At 31.9% G+C, this 19,382-nt stretch overlaps 1 protein-coding gene across 1 annotated transcript in view; it reads right to left on the minus strand.

The window, feature by feature from the left end:
• Positions 1-1,200: 1,200 nt before the first annotated feature.
• The window catches only part of LOC129229964 (transmembrane and coiled-coil domains protein 2-like), a 44,892-nt gene continuing 26,710 nt past the window's right edge, over positions 1,201-19,382 (minus strand). Inside the window, exons 8-12 of the mRNA XM_054864347.1 lie at positions 13,414-13,645; positions 12,379-12,444; positions 11,491-11,646; positions 9,379-9,563; positions 1,201-3,235 (exon numbers count right to left, since the gene is read on the minus strand). Coding sequence (XP_054720322.1) covers positions 3,121-3,235; positions 9,379-9,563; positions 11,491-11,646; positions 12,379-12,444; positions 13,414-13,645 — 754 coding nt within the window. The 3' untranslated portion in view covers positions 1,201-3,120. The remainder of the gene's footprint in view (positions 3,236-9,378; positions 9,564-11,490; positions 11,647-12,378; positions 12,445-13,413; positions 13,646-19,382) is intronic.

Raw genomic sequence — 19,382 nt, forward strand, 5'->3', positions numbered from 1 at the left:
GTTCATATATTCAGTTTTATAGAGCATAACACAAGTGCATAGGAGTATGTAAATAAACCCAAAACGAAAAATGAATTAGGTTCCATCCAGCTCTTCACAAAAAGTATCAAGATATCACAAGGAAAAGCAAATTTTAATACCCTGATTTCGAAAAAGGTCCAACGAGATTCATTTACAGGCATTTACTTAAACATGAATCAACACCTACATAAACATGTAAAATGAATTGTGTGACTACCAGTATTCCTATTTTAAATCAAATTCTTCACCTAACAAAAATTGGAAAATTGATTGCACTTTTCCAACATTATTTTCAAGACATTATTCCATTATAGAATGTCACTTGGAGCATTTTAACTTGGGCGCAAATTTTTCATTTTATGTATTGCCGCCATGTTTATGTTAAATAGAAATTACTTAGTTGGCAACACCACATGTTATTTATCTTTTAAATAAACTTAATAGCTCATTTAAATGATAAAAAAAAAATAAATAAATAAATAAATAAATAAAATAAAATAAACCAAGCAATTAAGAAAGCAAAGCAGTCATTAAGTAAGACTAAGTGCCATGAAACAATATGAAAAGTTTAATTAAAATAATCCACTAACTAAATAAAACTAAAGCTTCATTAAAATGTTAAATATTCTGCCAGATAAATATATTTATTCATCAATAAACATTAAAAGTGCCATTAAATATAAAAAAGAGAAGTAAGAACGGTGGAAAGTAAATGTCATTTTTCTAATTTCATCAAGGTAGAAAGTGAATAAGTCATAAAGCCAAATAAAGTAGCTATATCGGAAAAGTACCATTTTTTAATTCTAAATTTATTTTTTCTTGTCATTTAGAAAAGAGTAAGTATGATGAATAAAATAAATAGATGAAATACAGAAAAACCTTGCTGCAACAATACCCAATTAAACTATTTATCCCTCAACAACATTTTGTAGTTCCCTGAATATACATAGAAAGTAAATCCTCTTCAAATTCAAATATATGCTTTAGTTATAAACTCGTAAATGATGTCCCTGTAAAAAAAAATTTGTTATTTCATATCCTTCCATAATAAATTCAGATTAAAACATCAGCATTCGGGGGGGGGGGGGGGACATTTGTTTGTTCTTTTGTCTCTTGCCCCATCTTTAATAACAGGTGAATATCAATTAAGAATGTTCAACTACATGCTATCCTCCACATTCTAACTGGAGCAACCCTTTTCTATTCATAGCTTTTGCTAGTCTTGATCTTCATCTTGAGGTATGGACTTAAAAACTTTGATGAAAACCTCATTTCTGAGACATAAGAAAAATCCTAGTTTCAAGTATGTATACTAATTAATTCAACAGTGAAAAGATAAATATGTAAACAAGAATTAAGGATTACATTTCAATAAACATATTTTTCAAATTAAAAGCCCATTGTTTCACAATGCAATGATATGCTCTACTGTAGCAATAATTGTATTGGGTATTCTAAATATTGTTGTATCAATGTTTTACTGTATCATCAAAGTAACTTCAAAACTAAACAAGACAAATTGAAAAACAGTCATCAGATGCAGCTTACATGACCTTTTTTTCTCTCAATTTTTTTTAATCAAAATGAACAATTTAAGAGTTTCCTTTGGGTACCTTTGGGTAAAAAGTAAAAGAAAATAAAACTGTGAACAGGCACAAATTTGTAAGAAACTGCAGAAGCATGTTTTGTTGTTACATCTGACGAAAACAAGAAGGAAGAATGTGCAGTTAAAAAAGTAAAAATGGTGTATTGACTGAATAACCAATGAGAAAATAACAAACCATTAAAAAAGCAATAGGAATGAAAAGCAAGGATTTTTTTTTCTTTCATCATCTTTTTTTTTTTTTTTTTTTTGTATGATTTATATGGAACATGTTCTGTTTTGGGGCATTGCAGTTAATTTTTTCTTTTTTTTCCGTATTTGTCTTCACTTTTCTTTTTTGAATGTTTATGTATTGTTAATTTCTGGAAGGTACTTCTTTCATTTGCTTTTTCCTTCTTTCCTCTGCAGTTCACAGTTGTTGAAATTGTTCTATTTTATAACTTTAGCTTTGACTTAATCTTTCTGTTAATCTAATTTTTTCCTGCATATGTTTTGTACCTGTGAGAAAGTCTTCAAACTTGATTATGGTTCATTACATTTTCATTGGTTGTTTGATTAATCTCTAATTTTTACTTTTCAAACTGCACATTGTTGTCTTGTTGCTGTCATAAGCTCATTTCTTGAGCATTGAAAAAGGGCTTCCTTGTGAAGCACATGTCTGCAGTTTTCTACAAATTTGCACCTATTAACATTGCTTAATTTTCTTTTAAAGAATGCTGTATTCCATTAAATAGTGTACTGTAAAATTTTTTTTGCAAATGACTATTGTTAAATATGTGATTGAGATAATTTATTCCAGTTAAGTTTTCTTCCAAACAATATATAACATACCAGCCAATCAAGTTTTAATGGAAATCTACAGCAATTTTTTTGAAAGTTAAACATTCTTTTTTCAACACAGTACAATTTTGGTTTTAACCTTCCCCACATTGACAATTCTCACAAAACTTAAGTACAGAGGTTGGCAATTACCAAAACTTATCAGATGAAATTGGTAAAAAAAATCTAAAAGATGATGTAAGTTTTACAAAACAAATAGATGAAGAATTAAACATTTAAACAAAAAAAAAGCCATATTATATAGTTTGGAAAAATTGAAAAAAAAAAAAAAAAAAAACCTAAAACTAACCATAAACAATATCACAATCCCCAAAAACAAAGGCCAATACAATTTTCAAAAATATAAAGGCATTTGTTTTGAAAATAACAAAAAAATAAAGATCAAAGACAACATTACATATCCTTAATAATGTTCATTTCTTTTAAAGAATACTTCATAAAACTTTTAGGAATTGGAATACACAAGGATGGCAAATTTTTTTATATCACAGCATTACAGTATACTTCCAACCAGATCATAAATGGCCCATTATTGGACGATTATCACAACAATTTCACAGGCAAAAAAATGTTTACAATGATTGGATGTGAATATTTGATTGGTAATACTCATCGATATGTGTTTTCTGTTCAAGAAAAATGTCAAAATGGATGGCTCAGCTTTGAACGTGTTGCCCAACAATATGTCTGCTCCACTCCATTAGTTCAGGCCACTGTCGACATATCATAACCATGGACATGATGAAACCAGCAGTGGTAAGAATACGCAACCTAAAATAAAATGCATGCACGTTTTCAAAAGAAATTATGTTAAGCAAAACCACTTTGAAAGAGAAGAAAAAGTAGTTAAAAATAATAAAACTGGCCTTATTAATTTGAACCCATACATTTTCGCAATGAAGGATTCTTTGTTTTATCACAACCTATGAGTCATTCTAGGGTCAATCCACACTCGTGATGGTAGGGTTCTGATCATGCAGAATTTTTGACTAAAGTCCATGAAAGTAAACTGTACGTTATAAAACAGTAACTACACTACAAAGAATAGGAAGCGTATAGAAGATTATGACTAAGCAGTTTTGATTTATTATTTATCTGATAAGAAACAATAATGCAGTTCCCAATATCAAGTAGCATTAGCTGACCCGTGTGAAGCATTTAAGCTCTAAAATTACAGTCCCACTGTAAAAATATCAGGAAAAACACAATTTGTAAAAATTAACATATTTGCCAGGTGAAAAATTACTCAACTCAATAACTCACAAACTAGTAATTGAGACAATGACAGAAAAATGCACAATCTTTCCATTTGCTTAATGGGTGTATGAAGTTTCACGTACGCAGACCTCCTGAACAGGGACTCGATCCCTGGTCTATTCAGTTGCAAGCAAGCTGAATGCTCTACAAACTGCGCCATCTGGCTCGCCCTTTAAGCGTTTAAAATGGTACTTTACGTTTAAAGTTTGATGCCGTATTAAGGAAGTAATGGTGCTTCCATGAATAAACACCTTTGAGAAATACAGTCAATTTGCAATAACTTGAATCTAAAGGGACCGACGGAAAACTTCCGACTTATCAGAAGTTCGACACCGCCAGTTTCGGTTTTTGACATTTTAATATTAGAAACCATCAAATAATTAATTAATTAGCACATATACCACAAAATTACAGAACTAAAAAGTTTTTCGCACAATATGTATTTTCTCCGTGAAGAGTTCTGAAGACGAAGTTGTGTCTGGTCTTGAACTTCTCCAGCCGTCCATTACTAATGTGAAAATTTTGTATGTTCAGTAATATAGCAAAATTTGTTGCTTTCTTACGCAGCAAAGACCCACTTAAAGGAATGGCATTGTCTTGATTTTGATACTGCTGGAACCACTTGGATAGAACTGATTCCACTTCAGGAAAGGTGTACATCTTCATTCGTTTCAAATACGGATTCATGGAATTGTACCGCTTTTGAAGAATCTTTCTTTTTAATTGTCGGATTAATTCCAATATCATAAATAAGATTTACTTTACTTTCTAAATCTAAGGTTTTTAGCTTTGGCTTAGACACCTTAATAGTAAAGACAAATATCTCTCTTTGTCTTGGGAATATATCAGCAAATGAACAAACTCAAGAATGAAGGGAAATGCATCTCATAACATAGCTCAGCCTTTGAATAAAGGTGCAATCAGTTGAGTTGACAACTTAACAGCTTAAAAGTAGATTCGTAGTTCAGCAACATGTCAAGTGTAAACAGTACAGTATAACAAACAAAAGAAAACAAGCTATACTTATTTCCATTTGTGTAACTCCTTTATCACACATTGGCTCAACAGGTGTTCTCCTTGCTTTAAAGGTCTAATGTGCAGGAATTGCAAGTGAAAGTGAATGAATTTTTTCTCATAGTCACTCGTTTCTTTCCTTCTTTTTTTTCCATTTTTCCGAAATAAATTTCGAGTCATCTTTGAAAAAACTTTGAGTTAAAGGAAGTTAACTTTGAGATATTGAGAATAATTAGCATGGAATTCAAGATAAAGGGATAGGGAGTTGATAAAAACTTCGAGTTATAGTAATATTCGAGTTATTGGACTTCAAGTTATTGGAAATTGATTGTAATATATATACAATAATATCCAGAATTTCATTTCAGTTATTCTACCTAAAACTTTTAGAGTGAATTACATAATTTAAATTTTTATATATCATCTTTTGGCTTATTAAGAGTAACTCTTAATATACTACAGTCAGTGGCGTAGCTAGGGAGGGGCGGAGGGGGCGGTCCGCCCCGGGCGGCACGTTTTGGGGGACGGCAATTTCACACTTTTGATGCGAAAAAATTTAACTCGTTTTCCCAATAGGTAAATCATGCTTTTGATCTTTTTTTGGTGTCAATAAAAAGGTCTTTTAATTCTAAGGTTGTGGTACGACTATGATAATAAAACTACTCAAATACAAAACATGTGTTGTTCTTATGGACATCTTAGCATTATATTGTTTGGTTTTTCTCTTTCTTCGTCTGAAGCTACAAACTAAGAACGGTGTCACATTTTTCGGGAAGAGCCTTCCTATCCCTTAACGTCACCAAATAGCCTAAAATTGCAGTTTTAGGCCTTGAGTCTCGAAACATTTCTAAAGGATAACGCCCACCGCATCCCTTTACATCTCATCTTATAGACTAATATTGAGTTTTTAAAATTTCAATACCAACAAATTCCTGAGGGCGGTCAAGCCCCGACCCTTCCTTTAACGTGCTTAAAGATAGTCTGATATGGTGTATTAAGGACATCAACTTCTAACTTTAAAATCCCCATTGCATCCAATGTCTCTAAAAATAGCTTAACGTTGGGTTTTTGAAACTTTCAGAAACATTATAAGGCAGTGTCCACAAATGTTGCTCGAGCATTAACATCATCACAGTTGGCTCCAAATTTCGTTTTTAGAAACGCAAAGGGAAGGAACGCAAAGTCTTCTTTTCTCAGCGATTAAAAGTTTAAAATGAGTAACAGTTTCGAAAAAAATTTCGGGTGGGAAACCTTCCTCCGAACTCTCTCTAATCATGTTGTCCGTCAAACAACGGCTAAAGTCGCGTTTTTAGGACGTCATTTTCAAAAAAATTCATAGGGAGACGGGAAAACTATCTGACTTACTAACATTTCTGGAAATAGTTGGAAACTTATGCAAAGATAGCCTACAATTCCGTTTTTGAAACTTCGGCATCGGAAAATTTCTCGAGAGCTCGTGTACGATGCACAGACGGGTATTTGAGACAAAAAGCTGGCCAAAACTCGAAGTTGTCAACTTTGCCGGTTATTGTCAGTCCTGAGTACCAAAACAGGTAAATAAACATGACAGTATGTTAAAAAGCGTTCTTTTTTCATTGAAACTAAGGGTAAAAATTTACCAGCAGTCGGAATTTAACACTTTCATGATTCGGTTGTCCTAGTTTGGGACCATTAAAGTTTTTCAACAAACAGTCATTGTCTTATTTTTCGCGTTAAAAGTGATATTAGTAGAAGTATTTACTATGGAAAGGCTCGAGTAAGGTTTGTAATCCATTATTCATCAATTTATGCGTATATATTTTTATTATTTCTTTTAATGTCTTTCTTCAAGCCTCACAAAGACATATTCCCCTCTTTTTTTTCCTTTTTGTAAGTTTTTAAATATTCTGTTCTTATTCTTATTACATCCAAGTTTTCCAATCATACTGTCTAGTTTAACAATCTGCAGCAAAAAATTGCACGAGTTTGCACAGAAAAATAATAAAGCTATAAATAGAACAGACTATTAATTTCATAAATTTGCATTTTTTCGGTTATTTTTGGGTTTACAAGTTTCAGTCAGGTGCATAAATTGAAAACAACTACAGGATATTATAAATTAGACTATAGGATGACAATTTGATGCTACGGACTTTCAAAGTCAGACCCAGAAATAAAACGGGGTGATAATTTTCAATTTCGATATTTTCTTCTAAGAGAAATATAAATAACTTCAGTCAGTTTCACTTCTATTTGCTTGAACTTTGTATTAAACAGCCTTTGTACATTGTCTTTTGTTATATTTTGTAGTTGCTTTTGAGTCGTACACCTGACTGAAGCCATAGAACCTAAAAGTAATCGAAAAAGCTCAAAATTATGAAAATAACATTGTTCTTTATTTATAGCTTTATTATTTTTTCGGGTAAATTCGGGCTGCAGACTATCAAAGTAGATATTCTAAAGTAACATAGGGTATAACTTAGAAGTAGTACAAATGAGTACAAAGTGTTTAAAACCAATCATTTACATGAAAATTTCAAAAAGATGGATGGCATTTTTGTGAGACTTCAAGAATTGCATTAAAAAAAAATACAAACAGTCTTTAAAAGTAAAAATTGATAAATAATAGACTACAAACCTTCCTCAAGCCAAACCATAATAATTTTTTCTTCTAACATAATTTTAACGCGAAAAATAAGACGGTGAAAGTTTATGGAAAATCTCAGAATGTCGTAAACAAAGACAAACGAATCATCAAGTGCTAAGTTCCAACTGCTGGCAAATTTTTATGGATAGTTCCAATGAAAAAAGAACACTTCCACATAATGGCATGTTTATCGACCTGCTTTGAGACTTAAGGTCAATACCAATCGGTAAAGTTGACATTTCGACTTTTGGGCATTTTTTTGGCTCAAATATCCCTCTGTGTGACGTTCCCTTTTCTCTTTGACGTCTTCAAAGATAGACTAAAAATTATTTAAAGTTTGAAAATATTTCGGGATTTAAATACAGTCTTTGTTGGAGTTAGGGGAGTCCTTTACACCACTAGATATAGCCTACATTTACGTGTTTTTCAGTTCAGTTGAAAAGCTTTCGTGGCAGAGCCCCCGAACTTCCCCCAATAACTTCACGTTTCCAAAGACAGCCTAAAATTGTTTTTTAACTCTTAAATTTCTGAAAAATTCCTTTAGAACTCCTGACCTCCTAACGTTTCAACGAAGATAGTATAAAACTGATTTTAATTTTGAAAAAAAAAAAAAGAAAGAAAAATCTGGAGGGAGCTCCAAGCTTCTTTTCTATGAGCGTTACTAAAAATTGCTTAAAATTCCGTATTTTGACTTAACTTTTGGAATGTTTTGGTGGATCTCTGAATTCCTTTTTTTCCCTTCTGTAAGAAAAATAAGAAGGATTATTTATTTTTTTCTTTATTAAAATCTTGTTAAAACACTTTTGACTGTTTAATGTATTAACTATTTCTCATCAAAAGGGCAGCAAATTGAAGAACCGCCCCGGGCGGCAGAAAGCGTAGCTACGCCACTGACTATGGTAGACCCTCGTTTTAAGCTGGGGTTATGTTCCATGGAAATGCCACATAAATCGAAACCGCGTAAATTGAGACTTAATAGTAGTGTTAAAATAGGGGTTAGGTACCGTAGATAAAAAAAACTATTTCATTCTAGTGATGACTAATTGTATAATAAGTTTAATGTGTACTTATACCGATTTTTATGCACAACATGCATAATGAAAACATAAACTAATTTCGTGTTCTGTTTATAAAGAGGAGCTGACAAGGATAGTCTTTCGGCAGTCATTAAGAATTTTTCTCTGTGTTTCTTTGCAGAGCATTAACGCATACATGATCACTTGCGTCATTTCCATGGTAGAATCTTCCTTCACTAACAAATCAGAAAGATCATTTCTATTGTCTAGGAATGATCCTCATTGGTTTTGGCCGCCTTTGTCACTCCTAAAAGCTCTTCTTCCAGTGCGCTCTGAACTGTGTGAGTTTAATAACTTTACTTCCAGAAAGAACTTTGGAACCAATCACATAAAATGTCTCTGGTGGCCCAAGCTCGATTATTAGCACGCCAGAATGCAGTTTATTACGTGTAATCTGCAATCTTTAGGAGATTGGCTTTGAAAGAGGGGAAAATTTTAGCTGTTTGCATTGCCAGATCCGCGCAAAACCGAAACTCATCAGCGTAAAATACAACAAAGGCATCAAATCTTAAACTGTGTATAATCGAAACTGCGTAAAATAAACCCGCATAAAACGAGGGTCTACTGTATTAATGATACAGTCATAAACGTGCAACAAATAATTTCACTAATCAACTGTAAGGACAATGGAAGTTAAAAAAACTTTTTTACCAGAAAAGGATTTTTTAAAAGTTTATGTTCACAAATTTTACAAATTTAATGCACTAAAACAAATTATTTGTGAAGAAGGTTTACCTTGAAGCAGAGGATAACAAAACAACTTACAACATTTCAAAAATGTATTCATTAAAAATACAATAAAATATTTTTTAAAGATGAAAATGATCATATAGAATTAATGTTTTGCAGTTAAAAAATTAAAAAAGAAAATACAGCATAACCCTGATTTAAGGATTGTAACAACTTACAACTTACAACAACTACCTTTTCAAACAACTTACCTGGTTTGAATAAATGGCATAAGTATGCTAGCCACAGTGGCTACAAGAAGAAGGATAACTTGAAGTACAGTCAATACTACATTAACTAATTTAAGTGCTAGATTTCGAGCATTTGTTCCATCCAAAGAGTCAAGTGATACTAATTGCTGGAAATGTTGATGTTGTTGGTGCTCCATACGAGAAACCTAAAAGAAAACAAGTAATAAATAAATAAAAAAGATTTTAAAGTTAATTCCTACCTAGGTCAAGTTTGTCTTCATGGGTGGAAACCCTATTTATTGTGTTTTAAAGCTGGAGATAATGCTAGTCTGAAAGCTTTAATACAAATTTTAATAAAAGCATTGTTCAACAATGACAGTAATCAACAATGAATTTCTAATTGAACGCTTACCTACATTTCAGTATGAAATTAGTTAAAAACAATTACAATTCATATTCTAATTACTTTTGGAACATTGGAACAAATTTTATCTGATGCAGAAAAATCAAGGGTTTCTGTAGATATTTTATTATTTTTGCAAGCATTTTTTTGTCCTCAAATTGGAGGATTTGTGCAAAAATGTTGATTAAAATAGGAATAAACCAATAATCAATAGTTAATTAATTTCATTATAGAATATTGCATTGTCATTGAGTCGGGGGTCGCATACCAAATTTCAAAAGTGGGTGAAAATTGAGTTGCAAGATTTGAACAAGATATCTAAATAGATGGAGATTGTGAGTCAATAGTAGGAATTGAAAGAAAAAGGAAGTTGAGTAATATATATATATATATATATATATATATATATATATATATATATATATATAAAAATAAAATCTCACTTAAAAAAAAAAAAAAAAAAAAAAAAACTGATGTAATGTGGGATTCTTATACGATGAGTAGGCTATTAAGGAAAACAAATTTCTTTTCCACATTCATAAGCATACTTGGCTTGGGTAAACGCACATTCCTTAGCCTTGCCCTTCTATTCTGAAGGTCATGCTTAAGAAAAATAAAAGATTTCCTTGACATTTCTTTGACTATTTACAGAATAACATGAATACAACAAACTTAAATTAATATTTTTCTTCCACTGAATTCCAATTTGAAATCTTCAAACCAGACTTCGTCCTACCACTTAAATTTTTGGAAAATTACTTTCACATAACAACAAAATTTATGGAGATATTTAATACATAAATAAAAAATAGCAAAATATAAATAAAGAGCGAAGGATTTATAGTTTTAAGACAACAATAATTACAAATAGAGTAGAAACTTGATTAACCAAGGTTTATGTTAACCGAGCTGATAATAAGGTCTATTTTTAAAAAAAAATGTAAATTTAATAAAATGATGAATTTTCAATTTGGAAATAAAAATATTGGATTAAATAATGGAAATTAAAAAAAAAAAAAAATCTCCAGATAATATTTTCTTTCATGGTTTTCCTTTCATGAATTTTTCTTTCATGAAAATGCATCTTTTAATATTTAACGTGGCATTGTAAAAAAAAAAATTCAACTGACTGTTTATAATTTACTGCAAGTTACAGTGTAACTGCGATTTAAGAATACCCGATTTAACAATTTCCTCAATTTAATGATACATTTCACTGGTCCAAATTTAACTGCATTGAATGTCCCCCTCGATTTAATGATAACTTTTCCCAGTCCCTTGACAATCCTTAAATCATGGTTATGCTGTATTTTCTTTTTTAATTTTTTAACTGCAAAACATTAATTCTATATGATCATTTTCATCTTTAAAAAAATATTTTATTGTATTTTTAATGAATACATTTTAAACATTTGCGATCCTGACATGTTTTTATACTAAGTTTTTATCAACCCAGATTTCCGACATCTGAGGCCCTAGCGGTCCCAATTAGTCTGGATAATCGAAGTTCTATTGTATTTAATATTAAAATTTTTCAAACATATTAAACTTTATTTATTAATTTTTTAAGAAAAAATGATTATAATATTGTAATAAGCAACTATTCAAAACTTTTTAAATTACACTCCCCTCCTACCTTTTCCCATTCAAAAGAACTAAACTGTAGAATTAACTGTCGCTATAATATGCAAAATATATAAAGAAAGCAAAAAAAAAAAAAAATTTTTTACTCTTGTTTGGCAGCTGTCTAAAACTTCATGGACGTCTCTTAACCGTTCCTCACTTTGATACTGAACTTTCTCCTCCATATCTGCTAAGCCTTGTTTTAAATTCTCAATTTCATTTTGGTGAAGCTCAATAAGATCATTCATTTGCTCTTCTAATCTCTGCAACAAAATAAGGTTATTTTGGAATAATTGGCACATATTAAGCATTTGAACATAAAATATATAAAAGCTTTAAACAATTCAAAACTAAAAGAACTTTAGGATAGCATTTACATTACAAAGACATTTGGTACATTTATTTCCCCACACGTTGATTGAAAAAAAAAAAAAAAAGCAACCAAATCCTGCTTAAGGTGCTTAAAAATAGTTTCTTTTTCATTGCACCCTTAGCACCTCCCACCGAACAAAAAATTATCACATTCTAAGAAGGAGAGATAACATTAATGACTTGATAAAAAATGCACTTAGTAGAAATTTCAATATCTTCTGCAAGGAATTTTTTTCAGAAAATCAACCCAGTAATTGACAGTTCTGACTTAACTCCACAGTTACATAAATATATTATCAATATTTTAAGAACAGAACATTAATATTTAAAAAAAATATGAAGTTCATCAAAAAAAAAAAAAAAAGCAGAAGCTTCTTCACACCAGAGTCAAAGAGAAATTTTAAAATACAAAAAAATTGATGAAGATGGGGGGGGGGGGCATCTAAAATGCCAACAGTTACAATTCAAGTATAAAGTAAATACATAAAAGATCAGAATGGGTTTGAAAAGTATAATTGAAAATAAGAAATGTTTTTTCCACATAGTGTAACATTTAACTGCAATAAACTAGAAGGTAGAATTTTGAAAACTTGAAAATGATTAAATGTAAAAATGTAGCTTACCTCATAACGATACCTCTCTTCCAACAAAGATTGATTAAAAAAAGTATATTCTTGCTGGACTTGTGCCTAAAATAGTTAATGCAACTTTTATCAATAAATAATCCTTCAAATATAAGGATAAACTTGATATCAGTGAACAGTAACTGAGTCGTTAAGAGAAAAATGGTGTAAATGAAATAAAATAAGATTTTGAGCAATTGAATGAACATTACAGCTGTTCTGTTTTACAATGACTGTCTATGAACAACCGATTGAACATAGACTTACATCACTTTCACATGAAGTAGAATGAGGTTAAAACTAATTTCTGATGCTGCAAACACAAATTATAAATGAAAATCATTTGAATTTTGATTTCAAATTACATTTTTATCGATCACGAATTGTGATAGAACCCTACTCGTTGGGTTTCTTGTTTCTACGAATGTTATGGAAGTGGGCAAGAAATTAGCACCAATCATATTATAACTGGTGATTTTCTATAATAAGTCATACAAGTCATACAATACATAAGTCATACATACCATCATACAATACAATCCATAAAAAAAAGAAATGGCGATTAGGGTACAGCAATAAATATAAAGATTTCATGGCTGATATCTACCAGTACACTTATCATAAAGATTATTTACAGCATATAAAGTTATGTATTTTTATTCTTATCAAACTTGGGAATTAGTAATCTAGAAATTTTGTATTTAGATAAAGTTTCTCTCTTTAAGTTCATATATATAGTTTTTTTCCTAAAAAAACCTAATTTTACCAAAAAAGTCTTTGATTAATGAAAAGTGCTTCAGCTAGGACCTGAAAAAAAAAAAGTGGATAAAATCAAACCGCAGACGTAAAGCAGCAAAGTATTGCTCTCTAAATAAATATTAAAAAACAACCGACACCATGGAAATTTGAAAAATCAGAGCAACATCAACTTAGGTCAAGTGAGGACAAAAAGCAATTCGTAATTGCTCAAAAAAAATTGACATACACTTATTTTGTTCTCAATGCTCAGCTTGTATTAATGATGCCCTAACTTACTTTTAAGGCATCGACTTCTTCTACTAAATGATGATACTCTTCTCGACGTTCACGCAATTCTTGCAAAATTGGCTCAAAATCAGCAACAAGGGGAGTAACGGTAGGAGTGGAGGAATGCTCAGGAGGTGACCGATGAAGCAGCTGACGCCTTGGACTGGCAAGGTTTGCAGTAGCCATATTACCAGATCCGGATGTTAAACTTGAACTTTCATCATCAGAAGGGTACTTAGCTCTTAATAAACAAAAGGGTAATAAAAATAAATAAAATAGTTTGTCCAGTGCTGTAGAAAATATTATTAGGTAGCTTCAATCACTGAGTGAATGATTTATGCATTAATTTGTGGGTAACATCACAGCAAGTCCAAAAAAAGAAAGCAATAAAAATTAACACAAAAGTATAGCAAACACATTAACCCTTAAGTAGTCATTTATTGATCTTTTCTCCGCCCGTGTGTGCCCATATGTTTTGCTCCATCCCACCATCCCTTATATTGATGGGGCCCATCTGTGTAGCTGACCTTTAGTAATCCCCAACCCTCACACAGAATTCTAAAAATTTCTTTCATTAAAGGTTGCTTTCAAGGTTGCATGGTTTTGGAAATGTACAGTTTTGGTCAAAATTGTAAGGACAAAAGAAAAATCCTCAGATCTTGGCTGCATTTGGTCAGAAAGTTATGCAAGTTTTATGACTAGAAACTAATGGTAAAAGACACTTTTTTTAGTACTTTTATTTGAAATACATAGAAATATTGTATTCATACAATGAATTTTGAATTTATACATCCTCGTTATTTGGACAAAATTATAAGGACAATTAGATTTGTGTGTTCTAAAAAGCAACATTTGCTTGTTTTTTGTTCTGCACACTGCACTACATAACAATATAAATGCTCAGTAAAATATTGAGAACGTCCCATTCTATTTTTAGCCATGCCGTTAGGTACTAAACTTAATGAATTTGATAAAACGAAAGTGGTTGCTTGAAAAACTTCACGAATTACTTTACGTCAAATAGCAACAAATCTGAATAGATAAAGATTGGGCCCTTAGAGCTTTTCAGAAATCCCGGCAAATAAGGACCACAAAGACGAACAGGTAGGAAATCTTCTGTTCCTGTATGTGTCAACAGGGTTGGCTGAATTGGACCCAATTGGGTTGGACCCAATGGGTTTTTTTGAAAAAACCCATTCAAAAAAACCCATTATTTAGCCCACTTTTGGGTTTTTTTTAAATTTTGTGAGAAGTTTTTAAAAAAATTAATGAATTTAAATACTTTCACAATTTAAACTTCTTTTTTATTTGTTCTTCACCACAGACAATGAACATGAAAAATGGATTTTGAGCTTTAATAGTATTTCTTAACTCTTAACGGCATTAAAAATATACTTCAAAGATTTTAAATAAATATTTTAAACTTTTTTCTTTAACTGGTCAATAAATAATTCAAATTATCTTGACCAAGTCCTGTCACGTCTGATTTTCTCAATATTTGTAGATTGTACAGAAGAAACTAATCTAGTTAAAAGGCTTTCATGTAAATTATTTTCTGCTAACCAACACGTCACAAATCTCGAATAAACACAAGGTAAATTGTTTAGAAATAAACAGATTTTTCAAACGGTCGACAGAAAACAGAACAGGTACAGTATTTTCATTATTTTACAAAAAAGTTAAATATTTCTTACCCTGTACACAGAAATAGAAAAACAGGCAACATAAAATTCAAAGAAATGTCTTGATTAAGCTGGAATTCAGTAAAAAGGGATTTAAACTAATTGAGGTTCTACAGTAGTTTTGCATAACGAAATGAAATACTATAAAGTAAAATGCAAAAAAAAAAAATGTAGTAATTAAAAACGAACAATAGATTTTATCACTCGAGAAGTAACTTTGCCTTAACTGTTGGTAATAATGAAAATTAAAAAATCTGAAACTTAAACATTCTTGGGTTTTTTCGTCTTTTATACTTTTCTTCATAAAACTCTGAATTTTAACTAGTTTTCCAGCTTTTTACCCGAAGATAATCTTTGCACTTTGTCCATATACTTATGCTACAATATGCTACAAGTGCCCCACATTTTCCCTAAAAAAAGACAAAAAAACCCACATTTCTTTTAAAAAACCCAACTTTAGTTGGGTTTTTTTGGGTTTTATTTAAAAAAACCCAAAAAACCCTGGGTCCATGGGCTTTTTTAAAAAAACCCGGGTTTTTGCCAACCCTGTGTGTCAACCCATGATAATAAGACGAGCTTACTCGAAAAAACAATCATCAAGATATATTAGATAGGAGTTCAAGTTACAATGCAGTTCTTGAACTGTTCAACATGTTTTACAAAAAAAGAAAAAGTTTAATGATGTGAAACTAATGTCACGACCAACTCTAAAAAAATTCATAAGAGATCAAGGGTTGAGTTTTGCCAAAAATGCGTTGTTATGGATAAAAAGTGGGACAGTGTAATCTTTTCTGATGCAAAAAAGTTTAATTAGGATGAACTAGATGGTTTTTGCTACTTCTGGTACAATCTCTGTGAAGGAATAAAATTTTTCAACGGATACAATTGGAGGGGGCTTAATAATGATCTGTGGAAGTTTCGCTACGAACGGAAAGTATACCAATGCTTTATGTGCATGACAGAATCAAGAGCGCCCATATGCAAAATTTTAAGGGGGGGGGGGGGCTCAGATATTTTTCCTATGGTTTAGCAGGATATTTTCCCCATAGAAACCGATTTCAGTACAGATTAGAGTTATTAAAATTTGATGTTTTTAATTACTTATTGATTAATTGCTGAAGAAAAAATGTCTTTACATTTTTGCAAAGAAAAAGTACTAAAAGCAAGAAATTGCAAATTCAAGGGGGGGGGGGGGGTGCTTGAGCCCCCGCTTACCCCCTCCCCCCATATGGGCGCCCTTGGACAGAATGAATTTTGAGAGTGATATTAATATACTGAGCTGTATTTTTTTAAACCAAAACACTGTTAATTACTTTTTTTAACAATTTGTTCCAGCAGGATAATGCCTAATTGCATGTTTCTTAAACCTCAAAATAATTGTTTAATGCTTATTCTGTGAAATTGCTGTACTGGCCCAACAAAAGGCTCGATCTAAGTTTAATGGCATCTTTGTGAGGCATTCTGGCACCTGAAGTATAAAAAAATGGCATTCAATGTCGAAACAAGCAAGAACTTATTTTCTCCATGGAAAAAGCCAGGATAAAATTTTTTAAGAACGTTCTTTACCTTCCAAGACATCAAGACTGATAATAGTGATTGAAAAAAAGGGGGAATTATTGAGTGACATTTTTTTTATTAATCAGGGCAAAATATTTATATTTTAAATTTTCAAATATTCTACTTCCCACAATGAGTTCTAGCATGTAAAGGCATAAAAAGGCTTTGTGCATAAAGTTCACTGAATTGTTTCAGAAATAACTTTTTTTCTTTGCAATTTTCTGCTGTCCTTATAATTCTGACCACCACGGTATGCCGGTTATTTAGACCGATAGCACGACAACCTAGTCTGGTCCTCAACAGTAACTTTCTTTCAGCGTATGCTGTAAATATTGTTCTTCATTACATACTTGTGTAGTCAATGTTATCTATTCTACTAGCTGAAGCAAAATCTAAAAGAAATTATTCATAATTTGTTTTTGTCTCATATATCGCTATGGCGGGGAAAAGACCGAAACGTGAGCACTAATCTTTACTAATAATAAAGCAGTAAGTCTCTCTGTCCGGAGGATGTCTGTAGGATGTCTGTAGGATGTCCATAGGATGTCCGTAGGATGTCTGTGACGCGCATAGCGCTTAAACCGTTCGGCCGATTTTCATGAAATTTGGCACAAAGTTAGTATGTAGCATGGGGGTGTGCACCTCGAAGCGATTTTTCGAAAATTCGATGTGGTTCTTTTTTTATTCAAATTTTAAGAAAAAAAACTATCATAAATTACGAAATTATCATAACGTGAAATCGTAACATGGGCACAAGCCAATTGGCGAGATACGAAATTATCATAGCGTGGAACCGTAACGTCGGTACAAGCCAATTGGCGAGAAAATTCACCATACATTATTTGTAAATATACAAGCGAACCAAAAGACCTTTAATTTTTCTATTACGGGCGAAGCCGTGCGGGTGCCACTAGTGTAATATAAAGAGGCTACATCTGGGTTAAAATCCAATGAGACAGAAATGAAAAATTCCAAGCTCATTACCGAGTTTATAATATGATCAGGCATTATAGGTTTTAAAAAATTATTTGTAGTAACTTCCACTTTGTGGCTAACAGATAATTAGAGACTGAATAATACAAACAAAAATCTCTAGAATCTTGAATGCAAGTACACTTCTCAAAAACACAAAAAAAGGCATAAAAAATACATGTGTTCTTGTATTTATAACTACTATTTAAAAACAACTTTTGTACTGAGAGGAAAAGTTCTTTTTTGTAATATTCTAATTTACTATTATTGTTCATTGCAGCAATATCTGTCACCATGCTTTCAGTTTTTGTGCAGAAATCTGGATCACCAGTAATACTGCTTTATTTTACATTTATTGAAGATCCCGGTAGCAGAAACAGTGCAATGCTGCAATGTACGTTACAGTCTTTCGAGAACATCTGCACACAATTTCTTAGTTAGGGGCAAAAAACACACAAAACTTTTGAAAAGAAAAAAAATTTTAATTTTAGCAAGCAAAGAATTACCATATTTTCTCCACAGGTAGCATGTACTTGTATTTTTAAATTTTAGCATCTTATTTTTAAGAATTTCGTGCTGCTCATTTAGCTTCACGATTAATCTAATGTTGGTTTAGCTTGCAGACTGATTTTGGACTTTTCAATTTGCGTCACAGACTGCTGGAAAAAATTCTACAGCAGACTGAAGGTGTAATACAACAATTAAAACTACTTGCATTAAGTGTAACTTCTACCAAAAAATTCAGACACTCACATGACAGTTTCTTTTTCTAAGGAGATTTTCAAAATGTCATTAATTATGACTCAGAATTTTTTAAAGACTTCTTTGATTTCGAGTTTGTTACACAGATGACACAATGGATTTCAGCTGCTTTATAATTTTGTTACATAAATCGATCTATCAACAGAACAATCAATTATTACTATCTCAGCAGAACAAATCAATTACTACTACTTTGGCCGCCGCTTATATGAATCACGTTTGTTCAAAACAGTTTTGAATCCATAAAGCGGCTGATTCAATCATGGGCGTCGCGGCCGGGGGGGTCCAAGGGGTCCGGACCCCCCCAATATTTGAGGACCGGACATCCTCAATATTTGAAAATCGGACCCCTTCGATAATTGTCAAGATGAAATTCATTATTTTGGGGAAATTATTTTTGCTTTGAAGACTTTAAACAGTTGCATAATACATAATTTACCATGTTTAATTCATATCAAATAAAACGAAATGAACATCGAAAAAAAAACTAACTAAAAACAAAAACAAAATAGGTGATGTGTATAGTGAACGGAAAATCGAAAAGTTAACTACATTGACAAACCATTGCTCTTCTCTCTGCGTACACTAGGTTCAGTGGAGGATGCTAGAAAGGGGACACCTTCTCCCGAGTGCAATGTCAACCAACCATAGTCGAGTCTCCAGCGTATATGGACCCCCCCCCCCTTTTTACGACTCTCGTGCTAATAAGTCAACAGAAGTCAGACGGGGATCTGAGTTTCTGCCCCTTTCTTTCTTATCTCGTTTCTCGGCGCTTCCAGTTTTCTGTTTCGAGTTTTGCAGTGTTTGTTTCGCCGATTCGATTCAATTTATAGCGACCCCGATGTTACCCAAACAAAATGAGACACCAGACCTCTTTGGCGGTTTTTTGCAGCTGGCAACAACACCCTGGCCAAAGGATGCACAAAAATTTAGAAGATCACTTAGCTGGTCAAAGATTAAGTTTGGGGTGGAAAGGGAAAGGACGTGTCATGTTGTCATTATTCA

Source organism: Uloborus diversus, chromosome 9 (genome assembly GCF_026930045.1).
Source record: "Uloborus diversus isolate 005 chromosome 9, Udiv.v.3.1, whole genome shotgun sequence".
Classification (NCBI taxonomy): domain Eukaryota; kingdom Metazoa; phylum Arthropoda; class Arachnida; order Araneae; family Uloboridae; genus Uloborus; species Uloborus diversus.